Source organism: Panulirus ornatus, chromosome 14 (assembly GCF_036320965.1).
Source record: "Panulirus ornatus isolate Po-2019 chromosome 14, ASM3632096v1, whole genome shotgun sequence".
Taxonomy (NCBI): Eukaryota; Metazoa; Arthropoda; class Malacostraca; order Decapoda; family Palinuridae; genus Panulirus; species Panulirus ornatus.
Genome location: NC_092237.1, coordinates 5,643,580 through 5,668,630, shown reverse-complemented (window position 1 = coordinate 5,668,630; position 25,051 = coordinate 5,643,580). Strand labels below are relative to the sequence as shown.

General features: G+C 35.8%; 2 protein-coding genes across 9 annotated transcripts in view; one reads left to right on the top strand and one right to left on the bottom strand.

The window, feature by feature from the left end:
* LOC139753224 (TBC1 domain family member 31) overlaps nucleotides 1-4,080 on the bottom strand; it is a 50,845-nt gene extending 46,765 nt beyond the window's left edge. For 6 of the 8 annotated variants that reach the window (XR_011713664.1, XR_011713665.1, XR_011713666.1 and 3 more), the window contains exons 1-4: nucleotides 3,660-3,816; nucleotides 2,954-3,061; nucleotides 1,738-1,872; nucleotides 321-436 (exon numbers count right to left, since the gene is read on the bottom strand). Coding sequence is in view for 5 of the 8 variants with exons in the window: in XM_071669445.1 (XP_071525546.1) it covers nucleotides 321-436; nucleotides 1,738-1,872; nucleotides 2,954-3,045 (343 nt within the window). In the remaining 3 variants the exon portion in view is untranslated. Of the gene's footprint in view, nucleotides 1-320; nucleotides 437-1,737; nucleotides 1,873-2,953; nucleotides 3,062-3,659; nucleotides 3,817-3,988 lie in introns of those variants that run through there. The other 2 variants (XM_071669443.1, XM_071669442.1) reach the window with 2 other exon arrangements.
* Nucleotides 4,081-4,664: 584 nt separating this feature from the next.
* Nucleotides 4,665-23,140, top strand: LOC139753221 (uncharacterized). Its single transcript, XM_071669440.1, has 14 exons — nucleotides 4,665-4,805; nucleotides 7,181-7,258; nucleotides 7,683-7,778; nucleotides 9,280-9,463; nucleotides 10,237-10,323; nucleotides 10,969-11,202; nucleotides 12,082-12,311; nucleotides 12,902-12,968; nucleotides 14,249-14,475; nucleotides 15,719-15,863; nucleotides 16,412-16,530; nucleotides 18,685-18,842; nucleotides 20,872-21,055; nucleotides 21,794-23,140. The coding sequence occupies exons 1-14, from the start codon at nucleotides 4,713-4,715 to the stop codon at nucleotides 22,889-22,891; spliced, it is 3,000 nt and encodes a 999-aa protein (XP_071525541.1). The 5' UTR covers nucleotides 4,665-4,712; the 3' UTR covers nucleotides 22,892-23,140.
* The last annotated feature ends 1,911 nt before the right edge of the window (nucleotides 23,141-25,051 follow it).

The window sequence follows — 25,051 nt, the reverse complement described above, 5'->3', positions numbered from 1 at the left end:
TGCCACACAGGGAACATGAGTGAACACCCAGCTCTGTTCACACTATCATGAATGATATCTTCTTAAACTTGTCTAGTCCAAGGACTGGACTTAGTTCTCAAATATTCTGAAAGCAGTGTTATCAACTTTTGTTTTCAATAATCTATGCATTATCAATATCAGTCATAATGATTTAATAATTTGTTATATTTGCTTGGTAGCATTACAACCCTGAACTTTGTATGCAAAATACCATGGCAGTAGATATAATCAATAACTTACACTTGGATTACAAACACAATTAAGGGTATTTTACATAAATCACAGTAGCTCTTACTCACCAACATTGATACTATATACTTTACAAGAGGCTGTGGCTAAAAATAAAGTGTGTTCTTGATATGGGTGGAATGCCAGTGCAGTACATGGCTCAACAATTCTTTTCAGCAAATAGAATCTGAAAAAAAGTATTGTCAGTTAATGCTTCACGGTATTAATATATTACATGTGCCAATAACATAAGACATTACAGAAACAGAAGAGTAAAATCATCCTTTGAAAAAAAGTGCTTTGAGCCGGTGAAAAGCATGTTTTTAAGCTTGACTCCACACTTGCCCTCACCCATGCAGTTCTCTTACAAAGTCATCAGCTAACCCAAAAGCTAGGGGGAAGAAAACATGACTAATCAAGCCACAGTTACACTTAGTACACAAAAAGATTTCAACTATAATATATCCTTGATGATTACTAGGATAAAAGAAAACCTGTATTAGCCCTAAAAACTCTGCGAGACAGATTCAGATCATGCTCTTTCAAACTTATCTAACTCTCTTTATCCAATAGTCTATAATTGCATCCATTTTCCTGAAAGCCATGAAAGTTAATGGCATCCAGCCCATATGATATGCCTTTTTGAAACATCACTCCTAAACCCTCTCTCTGAAGATAAGAAACTGCCATCTGTAAATTCAGTGCTATGTCCTTCAATGCCTCTTGGACAGAGCTGCCTATTTTCCAATCACATTATTCCAATATCAGATAAACCTTTGCTATTCTAGCCTCACTGGCATTCTCAAGGCAAGGCTCTTTCCCTTTATCATGGGTGGATTTTTTCCCCCAAAGCCTTCTCTTTTATGGTAAGAATAGATTATATGCTGAGTTATACACATAATTTTCAGAGGGAAAGCCAATGAAAACAGGCAAAAGCTTTGATCCTTCCTGAGTCCCTAAAATGAAAATGATGACAGTTTAGAAGAGTAGAGAACGTAAATGAGAAAGCACTGGAACTGCTGGAACCAAATGAAAGTCAAGCTTGCTTTCTGCAACACCTCATCAGTGCCTCACCTCATTCAGATCAAGACCCTAAGGACCCGAACATGAACTAGAATACTTTAGGAACCTTTCCAATTCCAGGCCGAGATGTCTACAGATGGTAATCAAGGCCAAAGGAAAGATGACAAAGTATTAGCATTAAAATCTGAGTGTGAATTTTTATTTGAAAGTGGGGGGGGGGGGGGATATAAGGATTTTGCAGACAATGTAATAGCATGTTTATTGGTCTCACTAGTTATTCAGTTTTTTCTGCCAGCATATGTCTGCTACATCAGTAGGCCAGCATAATAAGGAAAAATAAACAAAGCTAACATAAACTGGGCAGAAAAAATATGTTCTTTTGCAATCATCATTACAGCAGCAAAAACAAGGCCTACTGAGACAAATGTGAGGGCATTTCCTACTTTAAACAAAGAAATAACTTACCTCCTTTCAATCAAATTGATTACATACAGCCTATTAGAGGCATTTTCCCCATGAGTTACAGCAGCCAAGAAGGAACAGTGACAACTCAGGACTGCAATCTGTGATTCACCAGTTCCTAGAACTTCTAACACAGGCCTGAGAAATAAGTTTGTCATTAGAATATGAAAAATAATTTAACTGCAAATATCTTTAGGTACAAGACTGTCACACTCATAATGAATAAACTTTCTTAACGGTAATTGCTGAAACACTGAGATGCCTGTTGGGAGTGACTATATTACCTAGGGACAACCCATTATCAATGCACAATGGAATGAAATCTGATCAAAACCTGAGGGCACACTTACACCAGTAAGAGAGGTAACTGCCAGTTACCGAAATGAAATACAGCACTTCTTTTGGCACACCCATAATTAGTTATGCCAATGACCAATAGAATTTAATAGACTGAATCATAAAAAAGTCTACAAGGAAATTATGTCAATAATGGAATACATTAGAGTGGATGCCGTTTGACCATCTTAATAGGGAGGGAAGATAATACATGATGATCAACAGCTGTCAAATATAGGAAGAGAAGAACAAGATGGGGAGCTAGTATTACGGAGAATAGAGAAACTGATGAAAGAGTAGGACATCCAGATATTAGAAATGAGAGGAAAACTTAAGGTTATCATTCCAGATAAAAAACCAGGATGAGCTTCAATCATGTACACTATCCACCCTTAAGGTAATATGGTACCTTCATTTCCAACTACAAAGGGCTGCAACTTTACTTTCATAGCCACAGAAAATCACACTTAAAATTTGCTTGTGGTTTCCAGTATAAGAAGGCAGAATTATTTAATGTTTCTGCATGCACTGGATTAATGAAAAGTATCTTCTGGATGTACAGACAAGGCTAAATATCATTTGATATACTCTATTCATAACAAGATAAAACTATGTCATTTTGGGCATGTTCACAGAAATGAATTAAATAATGAATCCAAAACCATTCCAAAATAACAAATGGCATTTCACTATGGTTCATTTAAATCAGAAAACCTACAAAGATGCATGTCCTTACAAAGAAAAATATATTGTTACATGCAAAGTGAAACAGGTAAAAGGAAAATTGAAGAATGAACATGCTTGACTATAATATACAGTGAAACCCTCAACTACTACATGTATTAGAATTCTGATGGTGACCAACAAACTTCCAGAACTTTACGATAGCTTTGTTGATGTCTTCTGTGCAGCTAATTTGAAACTTTTAGGCCAGATGTCTCCTGAAGCTTTATCCAAAACAACTTGTGGTCGCATGGTCAAGGTACTTCAACTGAGGAAGGAAAACAAGAATCTGTGAATAAAAATAGCAACATCATATTTAACACCAGTGTGATACACTGATTTCCTAACCACTTGTACTGGGAAAAGTAGGCCTAATCTTTTAAGATGGGTACATCTATGTATAGTTATCACCTTCATAAGTATGATATTACAAATAATTAGAACACAGTTTTCTACACATAAAATGATGAAAAAGTAACCATTTACGTGTGCTATGTACCCTTTAACTTATACTATTCTGCTGCCCAACACATGAGGTACCTAAGCATTACTGTCAGGCTTGAATAAGTAGTAAGATATGTGGCACTTTTGAAAAAGAAATTTTGTCACAGCAGCTGGGCACTTTAATGCTTTTATGTTTATGGTCTAAAAGTACCAATAAAACAATACTGATAAAAGTCCTAGGTGACTGTAATGATACCATTCAACTTACTATCTACCAACTCCTATATCTTAGGACGTCAATACGTCATGTAATACCATCACCATCCCTTTATACCCTAACCATTTTACATCAGGCAACAAATACGATAACACAATCGTTCTTACCTTTATGAAGTACAACTAATCAATACTACTCTACTTACCTCATCACTAAGTAATTACACACCCTAGAAGCAATTCAAATTAAACTATCAGTCGTTCAACGGGTTAAGATAAGCATTTTTCTCGTATTAACAAATGCGGCCAGATTCAAAATGACATTTCAATATGTAAACAAATTTTTTTCTAACACTGAATTTCTAAATTGAAGAAAATACTCCGATAAGAATTTAGCACTTCAATAATAACTAGTTACAAATATTTCAAAATACATTTACCATCCTTAACCTTCATTGAGTAAAATCATCATACAATTTATATCAAAATACGTATATCATGATTGGAATAAAAGGTTTGACAATAGGACGTTTACCTTCCATGTCTTGCTACCTAGCCAGAGTGTTCCAACAAGTGGTCAAATAGCCACCATATGCATTCAGTAGTGGATAAAGTTGACTTTCAAACTTGCTGGCGAACTCACCAATGAAAAAAAAATATTGATTTAGCAATACTTTCGAACCTTCTTTTATCTTATCTCTAAAATCTATTACGACCCAGTATATTTGGTGTTATCCTAATAGCCATTTCAATAAAAGTGTTAAAACATCTAGCTGATTCATTATATACTCAAAATATATGTAAATCAAAGTAGGTATTAATATCTGAAGTCCATTTAGCTATTATCAAGTAAACTTATCAATGAGCAATGGACGGACAGTGCACATGATACATATTTCATAATACATGGCTCAAAGAGGGATGCCACATTCCATATATTTAATCTAGATCTCACAATGAAGAATTATTGGGAGTTGAATATAGAAAACATAAATTAAATAAATCAGAATGACAAAAAGACCAAGTGAAGTTATAATCACTTGAGTTTGATTGTGATTCCATATATACGTCTAAGACATAATAGAGATTTCTTGAATCGATGTGGGTGCTTAAGGATAATAATGAATGATAAAATAGATTCTAGGAAAGAGTGAATAGTAATAATATGTGTTGGAGGAGAGATTAAGTAGCGCATACAGTGGCCGGGTGTGTGCGCTCGCCCCATAACAAGGCCATCGTCTTGGGGAGCAGCCATTTGCATGAAACGGCGTTTCATGAAGTCATGTTTATCTCATTGTAAATATATATATAGTAAGACGATGGATTTAGATTCAGACGATATATTGAAAGAGGTAAGATCAAAAAATATTTTCATTTGTAAAATGGCCATGAATTACATAAATTAGAGCACTTTCTTTGAAAAAAAAATGTATATAGTTTGCCTGTGGTAGTTTTCATCATTATATACTTTCCTTAATTTATTTTGCAATTGACCTCGTGATGGCTTAGAGGTGTAAGCATCGGCTGTTATGAATGAATGGCTATTTCAGCACAGAATTATCGGCTTTTATTGTATTGAAAGCAGTAAAATAGACCTTGTAGGAAGTTTATGATCACAAACACATGTCTGGAAATATATTCGACTGGAGAAACCCGATTTAAGTATTGAATAAGGAAGAATTTGCAAGAGGGAATGACTCTATTATATGTTTTTAAGATATGATAATGTGTAATTAGCAGATTTGACAAGGACAGCAGTTTTTATGCATCTAGTCATATCTACAGAGTAGTAAATATTTAAGTTCTTATCAGTGGCTTGTAAAGACAGGCATTATGAGCAAATCGGCCCAGTTTCTTCATAGACTTGTAAAGAGGGGCACATTGATAGAATCCATTAAGATCTTAAGGCACAAATAAGCCTCTCATACACCACAGACTGGTAAAAGAAAAAAAAGTTTACTCAAGGAGAGAGAGAGAGAGAGAGAGAGAGAGAGAGGCATTTTATAAGCATCCACAGACTGGTACAGAAAGGCATATAATAAGCATTGATACAAGCTGTCACACTAGTATAGGAATTTTTATATAATCCTTTATACACCACAGACCGTTATAAAGATAAACTTAATTCAAAGGGTAATAAAGAACTGTATATGATAAAACATTTGTACACACCACAGACTCGTACAGAAAGCACAGTAGAACTATTCATCCAAACCTTTACCTTTAAGTATAGAAAGACAGTTCACAGACTAGTCTTAGTAGTATAGAGAAACACTTCACAGACTAGTAAAGAAAGACACATTTAAGCATCCATGAATTCCTTCACAGACCAATAAAGAAAAGGCGTTTTGTGAGCATCCATACACACCTTAACAGGCTAATACAACAAGGCAATTATTAAGCAAACATACGTACATTACAGACCAATGAAGTTAATAAAGGCACTTTTTGAGCATCCATAGACATGTTCACGGAATAACAGCAGAAAAATTGGTTCATGGGAAGTAGGAGAGAATATTTGAGGAAGGTTACCAACATGTTAGCTTTATACATAGTAAAATTCACATTCCTTGCTAAAGGTAGTAAAAATATACATCTCTTGCAAAGGTAATAAAAAGATGTTCTACAAAACACTGAGATTCACTCTTGGAAAAAGATAGAGAATTCTGAATTATGAAGCAGGTGATAGGGACTGTTTGTGAGTACAAGAGTACCATAGGAGTACACAGATGGGGAAAAGAGTGCCAATAGATGCTTACCTGGCTGAAGTGAATGGTAAGTATAAAGAACAAAGGGCAATTAGAAGCAATCGGTTAATTTCATGTTTAAGCATAAGATGTAATAGAATCAGTTTGATTCATTTCTTAGTGTAAAAAGGAAAGGAATTGGGTCTATGTTTTAATGCAAAATGATAAGCTACCAGTTAGGTTTGTTTTTAAAGCAATATATATTGGAATCAGTTCATCTTTGAATTTAAGATGTGATGGAATCAGCCAGCTAAGTATATATCTGAGCACAAAAGTAAAAGAAGTTGACTAGGTTATGTTCGAGTTAAGATGTGAAATCAACTATGTGTTTGCGTTGATGCAAAATGTGATAGTATTAACTAGATTTATGTGGGAGTTCAAGATGTGAAGGAATAAGCCCATACCTGATACAAGATATAAAAGAATCAACTTATTTTTGTTTTAGTGCAAGATGTTGTCTGGATTAATATAACAAATCCTTTAGTGATTTGACTGTATGAGGAATGCTTGCATAGATTACTGTGTCTGTTGAAGATGAGTTATATGCATGTATTAATCCAGTTATGATTTGTTAATGATATGCGGCTCATTTTACAGTACAGTAAGATGATATAATGCAGTATGATATTATGTGCAGGTTACTAGTATTTTAACAATTTTCCAGGTTAAACTTGTCTATGCTACAGTAACTTGTGATGTTAAGGTGTTGGTAGGATAGCGATCCATGTTTTGGATGCTGGACTAATAAATGTTATTTTATTCTCAGCTGATATTACATTAATTTCCAGTCATATTTAATGTAGATTATGCAACTATTTAGGTTTGATTTAGTTTCTGCACCAATCCATTGTAGATTGTGCAACTATTCAGGGTTATTCTTATATTCTTTTCTCAAGATTTTGAATGAACTTTGAATATTTTGAAAGTTCTTTCTCTGTATTTCAGCTTGTTTCAAGATTGCATTTGCCTTTTACCAACAGGTAGATGAGCTATTGAGCAAACTAGATAAACTTCCAGATGATGTGCGGTTGCAGGCTCTCAAAAAACTCTCCCAGAAGGTGAAAGAAAATATTGTTTTAAGGGGCTTTTTAAGAAAATATTAGATTTTCCATTGCTCTCGTTATGAAGGTTTATTTTGTTTATCATTGGAAGGGATGAGATCAGAAGATTGGGAATTTTTTGCTGATTATCAGAAGAATGACTATTTTTTTGATCATATTGCTGTAACATGTCAAGATTAGGAAATTTGTATTTTTTCTGTTAAGAAGTAGACTTAATTCATTAACCTGAACCTTTTGATGTAAGAACCATCCCAGCATAATGTAGCCATATCTGAACACTGATTGGCTTTTATAGATAACAATTCTATTTTGCCTAAGAAACCAACTTTTAAAGATCATGTGTATTTTGTATTTTGTTAGGGTATTACTTATTCAGATTAGCAAGCTGGATGGTTGATATTTGTGTGGTGAAACTTTAAAGGTATCGGCACCAAGGCTACGTGGCGGGAGAGGAGGTCGAGGCAGAGGACGAGGAAACTCCAGATGTGCAGGGTTGCCACTGCTGACAGATACTCAGGTTAGTGTAAAAATTTGCTAATTTTTTTAGGATAAATGTCTTTTGGAAGTTGCTGCAGATTTATAGAGTGGAAGGAAAGCTATTAGAAGTAGTGAAGTAAGATGGGAGGATGGTGTGACAAGGGTGTCATAGCTTTTTAAAATGCACATGAATGAGTTGGTGGAGGGATAAATTCTCAGGCGGGTCTTGGAAAAGGGGTGGGTCACCAGTCTGCAAGGGATAGAGGGTGCCTGGGATGTAAGTTAGTTTCTTTTATGTTTGCAAGTGACACAGCTGTGGTGGTAGACTTAAGTGAGAAACTGCAGAAGCTGGTGTTCGAGTTTGGGAGTGTGAGAAAGGAGAAAGTCGAGTTAGTGTGAATGAAAGTAAGATCATGAGGTTTAGCAGGAGGTGAGACAAATTAATTTTGAGTTTGTTTGAATGGGGAGAACCTGGAGAAAGTGGATTGTTTTAGATAAATGGGAGTGGACGTAGCATTGGATGGAGCTATGGGAGTTTAAGTGAACCATAGGGTGGGTGAGGGGTATAGAGGTTCTGGATGCATTAAAGATGTGTTGGAGATGAAATTCCAGTGGACAATAATTTATGTAAGGAGAGTTGATCATGTAAAGAATGTAAGAGTGTAAGAGAGAGCTATGGTAGTATGAGGAGTATGATTGAGAGAGCTAACAGGATGCGCTGAAATGGTCTGGACACATAGAGAAGATGAAAGAAGGGAGACTGACAGAGTGGAAGGAACAAAGGGAAGAGGAGACTAAGAAAGAAATGGAAAGTTGTAGAAAGAAGCTTTGAGCTAGTGGGGTCTGAACATGCAAGAGGATGAGAGGCATGCATAGGATAGAGGGAATTGTAATTTGTACAGAAAGGGACATGCTGTCATTGGGTTGAACTAAGGCATATACAGCAGTCAGGAGATGCCATGGAAAAGTCCGTGGGGCTTGGCTGTGGATAGGGAGCTCTGGTTTGGGTGCATTGTACCTGATGGCTGGAGAGTAGGTGTGAACAAAGAGGCCATTTTACTTCTTGGCACTACTTTGCCAGTATGGGAAATGGCAAGCATGAAAAAATAAGAGAAGTGCATAATATAAGTATTCTGTTTTTGTAGAATGGCAGAAACACTAAAGGTTAAGCAAAGCTAGCACATGTGACTAACCTAACTAAATCTAAACTATACTCATTTAATCCCGCTAAAGTATAGTAAAATAACCATACATTTCATTTCTTTTACCCCTTATTTGCAGTTGATGACTTTGGATTTGAATTAAGTTCAGACTCAGTAGAACCATCAGCAAAATCTGAACATTTTGAATTTTCTTTTACATGACATAGCATAGCACCTGTTGCATATACATTTTCAAACTAGTTCTTTTTCTATATCCCTCAGTTTTATCATTAAGTTGTGATTTCATAGATTTTACTAAATTCATTTAGCAAAACTCACTGATTAGCTGACTTAGTTTAGAATATGAGAACTTAGTTTCTATCTCAAAATCTTTTATAGGTGGGTGTTTTCAAGAAAGAGGCAAAAGATACCACTGAAATTGATAAGCCAGGAACTCAGAACCAGGTGCAAGAAAATATATCTGCAAGAATAAAAGAGGAAGTCGAAAAAGTATCTGTAAATGAAGAAAAGACAAAGACTGTGAAAGAGAGGGGAACAGCACCAAAGGATGTGATTGTATCAGGTGAGCTTAACCATTGCACATTTTAAAAGTATGATATGTGAATGAAGTAGTTTTTGTCTTAATACAGTAGGACATGTATGGATATCCTCATTCTGATGTTACTCAGCCTCTCCTGCTGCTTTTTAGTGCTGGCAATATTTTTTATTGTTCTATTTTGAAATGTATATGTATTTATATGTGCGTGTATATATATGTGTATGTGGGTGGGTTGGGCCATTCCTTGTCTGTTTCCTTGCGCTACCTCACTGACATGGGAGACGTCAGTTAAGTATAATGATATAAAAAAACTTTGATTCAAGTGAACAGCTTTCTTTTGGTTTTCCCTCCTTTTTATAACAACATTTTGAAGCCATCTGATTTGCCATGTAATATCTTATGGGTTATAACTTACTGGATTATGACTTAATGGTATGGGGTTGTAGGTATAAGATACAATGTCATGATTTCCTTGGGCAAACATATTCATGTTGATTACTTCTAAATTATCCTCACATTCAATGATAGAACTCAAAGCTCAAGGAAACAATGATTTCTTATGTTAATTGTTATAATGGGTAAATGACTAGTAAAATGTTTCCTCTGAATTGATAATTAGGAAGAAATCTCTTAGCATTGAAATATGCTACTTCCTGCATTTACTGTAGCATCCTTCATGCAACTTCTCGTTGTCAGTGAACTTTTTGTAGCCTTTTGGCACAGTTTGTAGTTGCATGCTTTTCATAAGGATGTTATTTTAGTTCTTAAACTATTAGTGAACTTCCTTATCATTTCAGGGAGGCGACACACAAAAAAAGTAGACTACAGACAACTTGCAGAATATGGCCATGGAAATGAGGATCAAGAAGATGAGATAGAACAAGGTTGTTTGAAGGAAGAAAGTATTTGTGTTCTTTGTGCTCTTAATGAAAATATTTAGCATATGATATTTAGGGTGTACGTGTCAGTCATTGTGATTAAATGCATGTGTTATTTAATGGTGGTAAAACTGTCAAGCATCTGAAGCAAAATGTTTCAGAGGAAACTTGATAGTGGATGTCACTGAAGGCTGTTATTTTCTTCCTTAGGAAGCCATACATTTTGACTGGTATTGGGTATATGGGCCAGTGTGTCACATTTGATAAAGAAAAATTGTGGTATGTGCAAAGTGATTTTGATATGACAAAGTATATCTTGAAGCTACCAGAGGTACCTATATCTTTGCAATGCTGCACTTTATGACATCTGTGCTTCAAACACTGAAAATGTATAGGTATTTATATGTGCATGTGTGGATGTGTATGTATATATATGTGTATGTGGGTGGGTTGGGCCATTCTTTTGTCTGTTTCCTTGCGCTACCTCCCTAACACAGGAGACAGCGACAAATCATACTATATATATGAAATTGTTTGAAAAAACTTGTAACATTCCACTTTTCCTGGAAACCATGAATATGTTTCATATCCATCCATCTAAAGAATGAAATATCATTATGAATTGATATGTTTACAAACTTTTTCTTATAGTATCACCTGAAACCAAGCATCATGCTACTTTCCGAGCCAAGCGTGGTCGGGGACGACCTCGGAAACATCCCCCATATAATCGCTTGACACCACTAAGTTCCACAGACTTCGAATGTACCTCATCACTTGCCTCTGGAACTAAGACAGAAGAAAAGTGTACAGCTACTATGACACAATCTGTACATAGTAGTTCTGGAACAAAAGAAACTTCAGAAATATCTGGAGAAGAACAAGGTTTGTAAATGATTTTTGATTGTCATTATGATTATGGCTTATCAAGCCCCATTCAGTTATGTATTTTAGTGCAAATTTTATCACTTGTAAGATATAAACACTCTTTGTCTTTGAATTTTGAATGTTTTGCCTTCTTTAAATCTATTTATGCAAGGATGAGCCTTCCAAAATCGAAGTAGGGGTGGAACAAGTAAGAAAATGGGATACTAGTAGGAGAACTCCAGTCCAGTTTACTTGGGACCAAGCAGTGTTTAGATTTTGGATTCATTTTTTGAGTATAGATAGCAATCTTTCCAGCAGATTTTTCTATTTTTTGGGTGTCATTTGTGTATAGGTACTTTATAAAACCTTTAAAGAAATTCATATGTTGTACTTACCCAAAATTCTTGTCTCAAAAAATGTAGATTAAATTTTTAACAAGTTCAAACTGTCTTCACTTGTGTAAACTGAACAACATCAAGAATCTTGTGACCAGTTCATAAGAGTGTTGCTAATAACCTTTTACCAATAAGATTGTGTGGAGATTAACTGTGGACTTAGAAAAGATATAACAAGTGTATTACTGTTTTAAGTGCAGAAAACAAATGGAATTCTTCATTACAATATTAACTTTCACTCTTTTTGTAAAATTCATGTTTGAGTATACTGTTATGGTTAGAATGCATAAGGAAAGCTCTTCATATGCTGCCATTCTGTGGATGTGAAATTCTGTCAATAGAATTTGGAATGAGCAGGTGCTGTGTGATATCTTTCATGTGAAGCAGTAAGAAATAATTCTGAGCACATAATTTTGTTAAGATTCATCTCTTTGAAGGCCCAGGGCAATGAAATGGCTAGCTCTAATTTCTGCATTAATGGTCTCTTTTAACCTTCATTCAGGTAATGGATTTGATCTGTTGGAAAGCTGCCTGAAAGAGAGTGGAATCAAAGGTGGAGATGCCGAAAGATGTGGCAAAAAAATAAATGAACAACAAGTAAAAGTGGAAGAGAGTGAACCAAAGACTGAAGGCCTGGATAAGGAGGAGCATGAAGAAAATGAAAGAAAAAATGAAGCACAAAGCATATATGTCTGTGATACTCTTGAGGATGTTGATAAAGTTCCAAGAAAGGTATGTAAATTTGTCTCTGTTATGTGCATGAAGTTTCTAAGACTTGTTTGACTCATAAGAACAGAGAATTAAACAAAATTTTGTGTTGACAATGAAGGTAAAAATATTTAGAAAATTCATGTAATTCATTTTTGATGTAAGAAAAACTACAATGAAGAAGATAGGTGTGTAAGATTAATTGCAGTTAAAGGATGTAGAAAGAATTTCTAAACAAATTTTCCTCAGGCATATATAGACATGCTAGATAACAGTATTATTTACTCTGTAAAGCCAGTTTGAAGAGAGCTAGCCCTTGCTTGTGAGGTGTGAATTCATTAAAAACTTGGGCAGCTGTAAAAGGAAGCACAGGACAGACTTTTCAGAATTTTTTTCCAGGCTGAGATATCCATGTGTGAGAGACCAGACAAAGATCATCTCTCTGGCCTCCAGAACAAAAGGATATAAGAGCTAGCTTGTACCAGTTTAAAGATTGGGCATGGATGGATGAGTTAGAAAGGAAATGTAGTGTACGTTGGTTGTGGATGCCCACCCTTGTGGGGATACATAACTTATATCCCATGTTGTTTGAGTTGTTTGTTTGTTCTTTTCAGAGAAGTATGAAATCTCAGCATAAATGTGAAGAATGTGGAAAGATGTATTCTACCTTGTCCATATTAAGTAAGTATATTCTAAGTAATGTCTCATATTTTGAAACTGAATAGTGATTTTCTCTCTTTTGTAAGAAGGGTTGGGATAATGTAATCCTCACATCCTTTAGCAAGTTCTGATTGCCTGTAATTGAAAATAAAACAATTAAGGAAACTAAGATATCTGCCGATATTCTGAAAGGAATCTTTGACTCTTATCCAATAAAGAGTTAGCAACTTGAGACTAACAGGAATGCCACCTCTTACCTTGGCCTATCATAGATATGGCTACCATTCAACCTGCACTCATATGCAGCTTCATATTATCGATAAGATTTTGAGACTTTAAAGGAAGTAATTGATAAGTAATTGAAGTAATTGAACTTGAGACTTACCTGAGATTACTGATGGATATGTTCCTTTCATTTCTTTATTTGTGTTTATTTGACTGTATATCCTCTTGGGGCCAATTGGATGAGATGAGACAATTCTACACTCTTAATTTTTCACAACACAAAAACATTTGTTAAAATCACTTTTTATATAGGATGCAAATATGGGAGAGGATTTTCAGTGTTTTGTTTGGTAGCAGCTGTACAGGATTTAGAAAAGAACCAGTATGAAGTATGCATACCTTAGGGATTCTATTTCACAAATATACAATAAGCTGCTGTTAACATACCTTTCACAATTTGTATTGTTGTTCAAATCGTAACATTATATCCAACTAGCTAAACAGCAGTCAGATTTTCACTTACAGACTTATCAGGTTTTGCATTAGAATTCAGTACCTGAGAATACAGATCCACTTGATAACACTGATTCCATAGCAAAACCCATTTGATTAATGTCATTTTGATTATGGTAGGTTTCGAGGAAAGCACCCACAATGTCAGTGAAAACTGCCTGTATACAGAAAAGAAACTATCCTCCTATTTTAGAATTAGCTTGAATGTGGTAGATTCTGTGCTGTATTGCTTTCATGAGAAAAGGAAACCTAGTAGTTTTCCTAGGTTTACATACCTCAATAATCAACTTTTCTCACCAACTAGTTCTTATGTATTTTCCTTGGTTTTTTCTTAGGTTTACATACTTTTTCTCACCAATTAGCTCTTATGTTATGATTATGGACCATTTTCCTTTGGTTGGAAAGTTTTCTTGGTGTTGCTGAGAGAAGACTAATTATACTCTAGAATGGGTCATATTAATTTTATGATATTTTTTATCTTTCTTGATGTCTAAAATGAACAACCAGAAGAATGAATGAGTGTGTATTCTGGAGTGTGTAGGTAAAATATATAATATTTTCAGAAACACATCAGATTCGACACAGGAATAAAGAAGATTTACCATTCAGGTGTGAAAAATGTAACTTTACTGCAGCATCAAAAATAGAGCTTTTTCGCCATTCCTACAAGCATACAGATGCTCAGCTGTACATTTGTGAAATTTGTGGCAATACATTTTCAAGAGATACCAGCTTAAGGGAGCACATAGAGTATGTTCATGCCAAAACTCGGAGGATGAAATGTGCTCTGGTGAGTAGATATTACTAGTAAGTAGGATATCTTTATACAACTCTGTTTTAGTTACCTTCTGTTGAATGAGAAGATGTTTTAGTTACCTTCTGTTGAGTGTGTCTTCTCATATGCATACCTGTTACACCTCAAGATAGAGGTATTGGTTTACCGAGTCTAGTAAGATAACTAGTAAGGGAACATCTGGAAGCCTCACTTTAATGTCTTGTTCTGAAAAAGATAGATGTTCTGTCCTGGATGAAATTTTTCTTACATGTTCTGATTAGGGACAAATCTGATATTGAAGTATCAGATTTTACTTTGTCATACTTAATGATCTCAAGCTAAGTACCATATGCTAGAAGCCCAAACCACTTAAAAGAGTTACTTCTTTGTTTAATTTCCATTTTATCCATGTTGTGTTAACTTTAATGCTGGTCTCACAAGCTCATTAGTGTGACTAGGTTGTACTACCTTGTATATACACAATACTATATTGTGTCCTATGGTGATGCTTGGAATATGATGTTTTAACTCTAAAGTTGTCCCTAGGGATAGGGGAGAAAGATTCTTCCCACGTATTCCCTGCATGTCGTAAAAGGCGACTAAAAGGGGAGGGGCTGGAAATCCTCCCCTCCCATTTTCTTATGTTCCAAAAGAAGGAACAGAGAAGGGGGCCAAGTGAGGATATTCCTCTAAGGCTCAGTCACGTTCGTGTCGTTACCTAGCTAATGCGGGAAATGGCGAATATGTATGAAAAATCCCTTTAAAGTAAGTTTTGTTAAAGAACTAACATTCTTATTCTAGAAATCTTCATGTCAGCTTTTGCTTTTTTGTTTATCTATGAGATGGGGTTATTAGAATGAACCATATGTTTATTGCATATTTTCATGTGTTTAAGTGATTTACTTTTCATAGCGTAATTACATGATGTAAGTGTACTCATATTTGGGATTTTTAGAATTCATGTGCATTGTACTCATGACAGAGCTTGGAGTTTGTTAAAGATTCATTTTGTACACATGCATATGTTATTGTAATATGTGAAGGTTCTTTATTGGCCATTACAACATACATGTGGGAACCTTTTCTTGGGCGAGATAAGTATTTGTGAAATACATGATTTATTGATTCTACTATGGAGACTTCATTTATCAATATAGTTTCATTGAGCCATTTCATTGTACTGAAGTAACAAAATATAACTCCTTTATTGCAAAGTGATATTTTATGTAATACTGTAGGATATTAAACTTCCTTGCAGTGTAACTTTGTAACTCATCGTCGCACCACCATACGCAATCATTTGCTCACTCACGAAGGAACACAGCCAGTCATAGCTTGTCCTGTATGTGGTGTCACATTTCGGTCTAAGAGAAACTTAAGGGCACATCTATTTTCTCATGCTGGTGAGTTAGAAGTCTGGATTCTCTATGTATATGTCACTGAGTAATGTGTAGATATATTGCATGCTGCTAGAGTTTTTGTAGTTTGGTGTATTTATTTGATATCTAATCAGTTACGTAATTACAATGAGCTTTTCATTTGATAAATTATTCTATGACTTAGTTTTTGAGATGGATGAAAGATGCTTTATGTCATTAGGGACTGATGATACAATGGGAGTGTGACTTCCGTGGGATAAAGTGAATTGGAGTGATATGGTATATAGGGGCAAAGTGCTGTTTATGGGGTGAACAAAGACATATGGAACAGTAATGGGAAACCACAGAAAGGTCATTCAGGCTTTGCTGTGGTGTAGGAGTCTCTGGTTTTGGTGTACTGGTCATAGAATAGATATAAGTCGATAGACTCATGGAACATAAATACTTGCCTTGGCATTGATTTGATAGTATGCTTAATTTACAGAATTTATGATGAATATTTTATTGTTTTAAGTAGTTTTATTGATTTAGTTTCATATGCATAGATAAACAAAATTGTTTTTCATCTTCAGGTGCAAAACCTTTTGCTTGTGAAGATTGTGGTAAAAAATTCATCATGCGAAATCGTTTATCAGCACACAAGCTTCAAGTTCATGGGCCTAGAACACATAGATGTCCTCACTGTGTTAAGGTTCGTTATGTAGCACTGCTTGTACTAGTACAGTATAGTAGACAGACTTAGAAATTGCATATATCATATTTCTGTCTTGTGCTCTATCTGAGTATCCATTCTTCATTTTTTCCTGCACTGATCCTACAAAGACAAAGAAATAACATCACCACACTTCTCAATTTGTGAAACTGCGTGATATATACATATTATATATATATATCCAGGCCGCTCATATATATGTGTGTGTAACTTCTTATATTCTTATATATAATTTCATATGCTATTTCGAATTATACTTATACATCTGTATAAATCCATATATTATGGAGAATTATATATTTTCTTTTTTCTTTCAAACTATTCGCCATTTCCCACATTAGCGAGGTAGCGTTAAGAACAGAGGACTGGGCCTTTGAGGGAATATCCTCACTTGGCCACCTTCTCTGTTCCTTCTTTTGGAAAATAAAAAAAAAAAACGAGAGGGGAGGATTTCCAGCCCCCCGCTCCCTCCCCTTTTAGTCGCCTTCTATGACATGCAGGGAATACATGGGAAGTATTCTTTCTCCCCTATATATCCCTATATATCCCTGGGGGTAGGGGAGAAAGAATACATCCATGCCTCACAGACCTTTCCATTAATTTTACAATATCTTAGCCCAGTAGGCTATTTATGAAAAATAATATATATTATCCATGGGGATAGGGGAGAAAGAATACTTCCCACGTATTCCCTGCTTGTCGTAGAAGGCGACTAAAAGGGAAGGGAGCGGGGGGCTGGAAATCCTCCCCTCGGTTTTTTTTTCTTATATATTCCCCAAAACAAGGAACAGAGAAAGGGGCCAGGTGAGGATATTCCCTCAAAGGCCCAGTCCTCTGTTCTTAGCGCTACCTCGCTAACGCGGGAAATGGCGAATAGTATGAAAGAAAAGAAAAAAAGATATATATATATATATATATATATATATATATATATATATATATATATATATATATATATATATGATTCCAAATATTCTATAAATGCAAGGCTTGAGTTGTAGATGAGGATGTGCAGAGGAGGGCGGATGAGTTGGGAATGTTTGAAGACAACATGTGGTGCGAGGTATTTTGATTGAGTAGGTAATGAAAGGGGAAGAGCAAGGAGTGGTAATAAAAAGAACTTGGTTGAGAGAGCTCAAGAGGGAGTGGTGAAATTGTTTAGACAAACGGAAAGAATGAGTAAAGAAAGGTAAACAGAAAAGGGGGAGACCAAAATGGAGATGGAAGGAGTGAAAAAGATTTTGAGTGATATAAGCCTGAATATGCAGGAGAATGAAAGTTGTGCATGGGATAGAGTGAGCTGGAACAGTGTGGTATACAGGGGTTGATGTGCTGTTAGTGGACTGAACTAGGGCATATGAAGCGGCTAGGGGAAATGATGGAAAAGTCTTTAGGGGCCAAGTTGTGGATAGGGAGCTGTGGTTTTGGTGCATTACATGTGATAGCTAGAGAATGGTTGTGAGCAAATGTGGCCTTTGTTCATCCATTCCTGTCCATTCCTCACAAATGTAAGAAACAGCAATCAAGCTTAGAAATATGAAAAGTTTAGATATCATCACGCTGTTGGATGCTTAGGAATGTGTCACCAGTCAGTAATGCATGTGTAGTGGTAGGATCAGTCTTTCATTTGTTGTTGACCTTTTGGTTAACCATTGATATCCGTTATCCCATTAGTATTGCACCCTTCGTTTAGTTTTAACTTCATTTTCCCTTGGCTTAACACTTACGGAAACACTTATGACACTGGGAGATCACTTAGAAAGAAAAGAAGATTTCACAAGGAGAAAGAAAAGAAGATTTCACAAGGTCTCATTATGTTTTCTTTGACATTTCACTCCGTAACTTTTTCATTCCACTGAAATTGAAATTCAGAGTTATCTCTCAAGGTTAAGCTCTTAATGTTATTTTCGTGCACTTCACTTCCTTACTTTACCTTCATAATATCAGTGAGGTGCATGATTGGCTTCAATCCCATCTTCCTATTTTTTACAAGCCATTGTGATTTTTTTTTAGTTGTATCTTTTTCCATTTTCTTTTTATGGTGTTGCAAACCTCGTGCTGCATAATCAATTGGCATACTTTCTTTTTTTTGCTTGCTTTTTAACAATCTGACATTCTTGTTTTCTGTTTCAGTGCTTCCCAACCATTCATCATCTTCGACGCCATATCAGGATTCACACTGGAGAGAAGCCATACAAATGTTGCTTTTGTTCCTTTTCCTGTAATACTCAGGGTAATCTCATCAAACATATTAGACAAGTTCATGACAGGCTTGACTTCACTTATAAAGAGTAAGTTTTATCATAGATGTGAAGAATAGATAGGGTTCAAATCTGTAATGTATGTATGTAAAGATTATGTAATGATTGAATGATTTGCAAAGGACTTTTCACGGACTACTACTCTACAGAAGGGAAGGTATTGACTAGAATAGTAGCAGTGTATAAATATATTCATCGTAACATCTCTGGATGATTAATGATTTACCATCAGTCGAATGTCAATAATAAGGATATTCGAATAAATATACACATGGCTTAACATCATGCTTCTTGCCTCAGTTTTGATGCTTCGTTTCAACTCATTTTTTTCCTTTTTCTCTTGAAACAGACATGTCTACTTTTTCTTAAATATCACTTGCTTTCTTTGCAAACTGTTTCTGCATATATCTGTTGTTGCAGGATATCACAAGATTCTTGTGCTGTGGACTGTGCTACTCGAAGATTACCATGTTCTGTGAATTACAAATACCTTCCCTGTTTGGAAGTTAAAGAAATTTTCAAGATGAGTAACAGGCACAGAAACCCTGCATTAAAGCCAACCTTTGAAAAAATATGTTGAAAATATTGGTAAACAAGAAAACCATGGAAAGTAACTATTGTCAGAGTGGGTTGTACTAAAGCTGCATCTGTCAGTTACAGTTTTATAGGCATGTAACTTTAATGCCTAGAATTTGATCATGAGATAATGATTATCCATTACATGATGTCGAGCAGAGTTATCAGAGCTTTATATAGTACACAGGGCTGAACAGAATTACCAGGATGTTGTAAATACGAATCGGTATCCACTGGTAACATGCTCCAACACTTGTAATTTTGCAACATTAGTCTTGAAGTTCATTTCTTTTCTTTTTATTTGTAGACAAATGACCAGCAGATAAATTCATAATACCATGTCAACAAACCAGATACCAAGTAATGAATGTAATCAGTTGAGGGACTAGAAAGTTTTGTTGGTTTTCTGATACAGACATAAGAATTATTAGTTCTCTGGCCAGTGTACCATTGGCCTCAATTTTAACTTTAAAGCTTCATGGCACTTTAGTGACCGGACATAGTCCTCTCGAACACTTCTTATTTTATATGATCCTCATTCCCTGCATGATCCTTCTCTGGCCCGAGCCCCCTTCCTTGCACTTTTTTCCCTTCCACCAAGCTCCCAAAACTGTGCTAAGCCCTCCCTCTCCCAGACTCCAATCTCAGCATGGCCCTCCTCATCTCATACCTCCAACTTATCGGTGGCATTCCTGGTTGCTGTGGCCAGCACAGGCCATGATGGTTTTCCATGATGGCCTTTGCTGGACATAGTCCAGTATACATAGGCTAATAAAGTATTGTTTTCTGAGTAGTGTACCTGAAAAGAGTTCAGATTGCATTCTCTAGTTATTCCCAACATATCTACAAAGTTGAAAGGAAATGGGTGATGCCATTCTGGATTAATTAATTTCACTCACATAGATAGATAGATAGATAGCTACACCAATGCTCGGTTATGATAAGTTGAAGGACAACTAATTATTTCTTTCAACTCCTACATAAATAGATCAACACTATATTCCTGAAAGCATTTTTGATGTTAAACACACAGAAGGACTCCAATCTCTTCAAGTTTCTTAAAATTCACATAAAGGCAATACAAACGCTATTCTGTAACATATAACAGATCCTGATTTAGGAAAGGAGCACGGAAGTGTTAAGGTGCTAACATAATACTGCTTTGCATTTTGTTTCAACTGTAAGATTTACTAGCAGGATTTCTGGATGGGTATGGAAACAAGGTTAGGAAGTGTGGATGTTGTTTTGAAGAATACATGAATACTTGGAAGTACTTTGGGAAGTTCCCTTTGAAAAGCATGTGTGCTTTCATTTTTATCCCCGAGTTTGATACTGGAGTAGCTTTGGGACAACTGCTTCTGTGTAACGGAAAGACACTTTCAGTCTTCAAATTTTTTTCTACAAATTGTCACATTACTCAGATCAGAACTAAAGGAGAAAGGTATACCAAGTAGTAAGACTATATATGACTTCATTATTTCAGTTTCTTAAGAGAAAGTGGACGTGAAGAGCCAGAACCTGAAGTGGACTATAAGGACTATGAAAAGATGAGTAAAGAAGGAAAGGAGCTGGCACAGAGATTATTACCCACCTTAGGAGAATGGACAGGTCAAACACTGACTGTAGAGCAACTCAGGGACCAGGTTCGGAAAGAGAAGGACACAAAAGTGAGTAAACCATACAGTCCTGTATTGCATATCAGATAAACCTCTCTAGCTGAGGCTCGTTTGACTGCAGGTAGAAGTCTACATTTGGTAAGTTATTTTAATCTACTTGGTCTGCTGTCAGGTATCCATGACAGTGTTGATTCCCATGATCTGGTAAAGTCCCAAATTTGGCAACTGCTTACCTCAAAGACTGCTAGATTCAAGACAGTGTATTATCATCACAGCCTTATTATCTAGTTCTAGTAGAAGGTCCTTAAAAGTAGGTTAGCTGTTGTGTGTTAGGGTACTCCTGGTTACTTTAGCTATGTAGCCATTGAAGTCTAATTTAGAAATCCTGAAAAGTGTGTTAGACATCACAGGAATATGTTGTGAAATATTACTTTAAAAGATAATGAATGGAAGAAAGGAGTTTGAGGTTCTGATGGATATTTAAAAAAGATAAAAGGATGTATTAAGGTAGGTAGAGAGAGGGTTGAGTGAATGGTTTGTAGGTGAATTTATGTGGTTGAAAAGGCTTGACTAAAACCACTGTGCTAGATAGTAGGTGATAGCATAATACCTGTAACTATAGATTCCAGAAAATTTAAAGATTCAATTTAGATAACAGTTAGTTCAGATATTGACTGTGAACAGAAAATAGTGGACTAAGGCAGAGAGGAGTTTATTGTTTTTGAGCAGTAAAAATATGACCTCTCAAGTTTTCAGTATATAATCACGCATATTTGCTTTACTTCACAGGTGGCAGCAATGCAAGAACAGCAGGCTAGAAGAAAGAGGAGGGTATTGAGAAAAGCATCAGGTAATGTCAAGCCTTCTACATATTATACAGAAACAGATGGAAAAATAACCCTGTATACTCTTGCAGGTGGTACAGAAGACAGTACTCCTGTAGATACTCCCATGGATGAACAGATATCGGTTGAAACTGGCCTTAGTGGTCTTGGTGATAACCAGTATTTGCTTACTCATACAGATGATAATGGATGCGTCATGATAATACCTTGGGATGTGTCACTGATAGGAGAAAGTGAAGAGGGAGAGGAAGAAGGTGAGTGGACACAGCAAGCCTTGCAGGGCGAAAAGATAGTGAAGTGTAATACGGCAAATGATGATGCTGATACTGTTAAGGTTGCAAAAGATGAAATAGATATGCCTAGTATAGTGCCAGATGATAACATATCAAGACTAGAGACTCCATTAGAAATGAATAGTGCAATTAAACAAGAAAAATGTTCCACAGAGTCCACAGATACACAGGTTTCAGATGATATGATTCAAGTAAGAGACTTAAGTGATGTGGTTGATGATCTTGATCCTCTAGATGTGAAAGAAACTGTTAAATCTGGTGAAAATGCTAATGTGTTGCCTAATAAAAGTATTCATAAACATCTCCCTGAATCAATACAGGTCATTGCATCCAATGAACCAGTGGATGACACTGTGCCAAATGCATCAAACTTTGTGTTACCTGAGGGTTACATAGTGGATGACAGTGGTCAAGTTATTCATTTAACTGAGAATGTCATAGATACTAATCTTCTTCTCAGGCAAATGGGACAAGTTGTCCGTGGGACAGAGACACCTGAAGTCACTATTAACAAAATCACGAGCAATGTTTATTCTTTGATGAGCCAAGGCAGTGATGGTCAGGAAGGGGAGACATTTGTCATCACCACCCAAGAAGGAGAAGAAGAAGAAGAAAATGCTTCACCCCATTCCACTGGTGGTGTAGAGGACCCATTATCAAGGGTTGATCTTCTACCTACAGAGGAAGAAGATGAACGACAGTCAGCTCTGGTACTTATAGTTAATGCTGAGGACTTAGACAAATCATGATCTTTACATATCTTATTTTCTGAATGATATAAGTATTTTTACATCTTAGAACAAATAACGTGCGGATTTTACCATTATTGTAAATAAAAATGCTATAACGTATCAGACAAGTTGAAGAATCATGAAATGGAAAGGTTTCAATATGTAAACATAATTTGTAAAATATAAGTTTGAAATATTATTAACTTTGATATAAATGAAATAACTGAGATTTTATATATTTTCCCCACATAAAAGAATATCAAATTACTGATGCATTTTTTATTTGAAGAAAAGATAAACATATGAATTGATAATGTAGAGACACGAGAAAATTTTAGGCATCTCAACAATCTGCTCCTCTCAAAACTATGCATCTGCCTGGTTATCCACCATTTCAAAAGCAAATGTGATAAAACAGCAAAGTTCATGAAAGAGGATATTCAAATCGGTCAATTGGTTGCTTAAAAACCTCAAACTTTCAAAACCTTAACAACAAAAAATACTTCCAATACAATCTCAACTCAACATGCTGAACACCTATTTCTTTGTAACTGAACAAGACTCCTTCCATCTAAGCCATTTTATTATCAAACACCAATGTCTTGGCAGAAATAAGCTCATCCTCACTTTACGCTTGAGCAACCTATACTTGTAGATTTACCCCACCCCCTCAACAAACATAGCACTATCAAAACACATTTATACTGTAATGACTGCGAACACTGAACCACTGTCCATCCCAACTCAATTTTAAGCTCCATCTCTACAACCATCTACAATACACGCATATGACAAGCTTACAATTTCTTGTCTGTATTCTGGGCTACTTCCATTTCCACCATTGCAACAAAATATCAATTCAGGAATTACAAGATCCTTCATGTCCAAGGTGCAACTTCCAAGGACACTGGACACCTACTTGTCAGTTGTCTTCCACTCATCACTTAAAAACAAATACACAATGTGACTGCTGTTCCTGACTTGTGGTCCTGCCCATTGGACGTGGCTGGCTTCTTGAGTACTGCAGGAGTCCCAGAAGAGGGGTCCTTGGACAGGAGGTTAAGTTTATATGTCACAAAATCATTTGCTTCAATTTCTCTTTTTCTTTTATGTGGATTTTAATGTTCTCGGTTGATCTCCCTGTAGTGTAATGAAAATCCCAGCAGTAGAATTTTACCATCACCAAGTAGAGTTAATCAAACTGATGGTACATCCTAATTGTGCCTTCATTATGAGCAAATTGTTGATCTAGGTCATAAGATCCTCTTGGAAGATCATATTCTATGAGAGTAATCAGGCAAGTTTTTATTTTTTTTTCTATTATATGTCTTCTGTAGGGACCAGTACCCTCTGAAGCTTTAGTCATCTCTTACTGAGAGTGCTATCATTCCTCCTCTTTTGTCTTATCTTACCTTTCCTGTTATTGTGTATCCTTTGGAAAATACTAAATGTGAGCTTATCTTACTGTAACTTGTCTCAACTGTTATTATAACATCTGGAGGAATTTCCCTTTACAAATTATTCATTTGCATATATAATTTTAGTCTTCAGATCTCTTCTCCAGTTAGCTGACATCTTGTTTTTTGTATGGTGTCATTCAAATGAATGCATCAAGGATTTCAAGTTTGTTTGCCAGTCTCACCGCCACCAGGATGTACTTACTCCTCACTGAAAGTAACCTTTCCAGGTTTCCTTATCTTATCACTTCTGTATTTTCCCGTTTTCTTATTCTGTTCAATCTATGAGAACTTGCCTCTATTGTTCCTTGCCTCTAGATAGTCTTGTAATACTCAATTTTCCTTCCTTTTCGGTAATTTCTTTTCAAGACTGAATGTGATCCTCTTTCTGTTCAAGTATGACCGATCTGTATCCTTACAACCTGTTTTGATATCCTGAAAACACTTGGTATTAACAGGTATTAATATGTTCCTAACTAACTTTCAGAGCATACGACGTCCATCTGACAGCTTCTACTCCTATTAAGTTCTCTCCTTACATAAGCTCATGATGCTCTGTGCCTGATTACTTTTGCCTGCATCATCATCACTTAACACTGAAATGATTTCCTGCCGTTCATTTACAATTTGATCAATGGCTCGCATACCTCTCTAACTTAGGGGTGTATTTGGCTGTGCCTCTTCTCTTTGACCCATTGAAAACATCACTGAATTGGCTAAC

Excerpts from the sequence above, each read along its gene's own strand:
- LOC139753221 (XM_071669440.1), top strand. The coding sequence starts at position 4,713 with ATGAAACGGCGTTTCATGAAGTCATGTTTATCTCATTGTAAATATATA. Across the intron at positions 12,312-12,901 it reads TTGATAAAGTTCCAAGAAAG|AGAAGTATGAAATCTCAGCA; the intron begins GTATGTAAATTT and ends TGTTCTTTTCAG. Across the intron at positions 21,056-21,793 it reads GGAAAGAGAAGGACACAAAA|GTGGCAGCAATGCAAGAACA; the intron begins GTGAGTAAACCA and ends TTTACTTCACAG.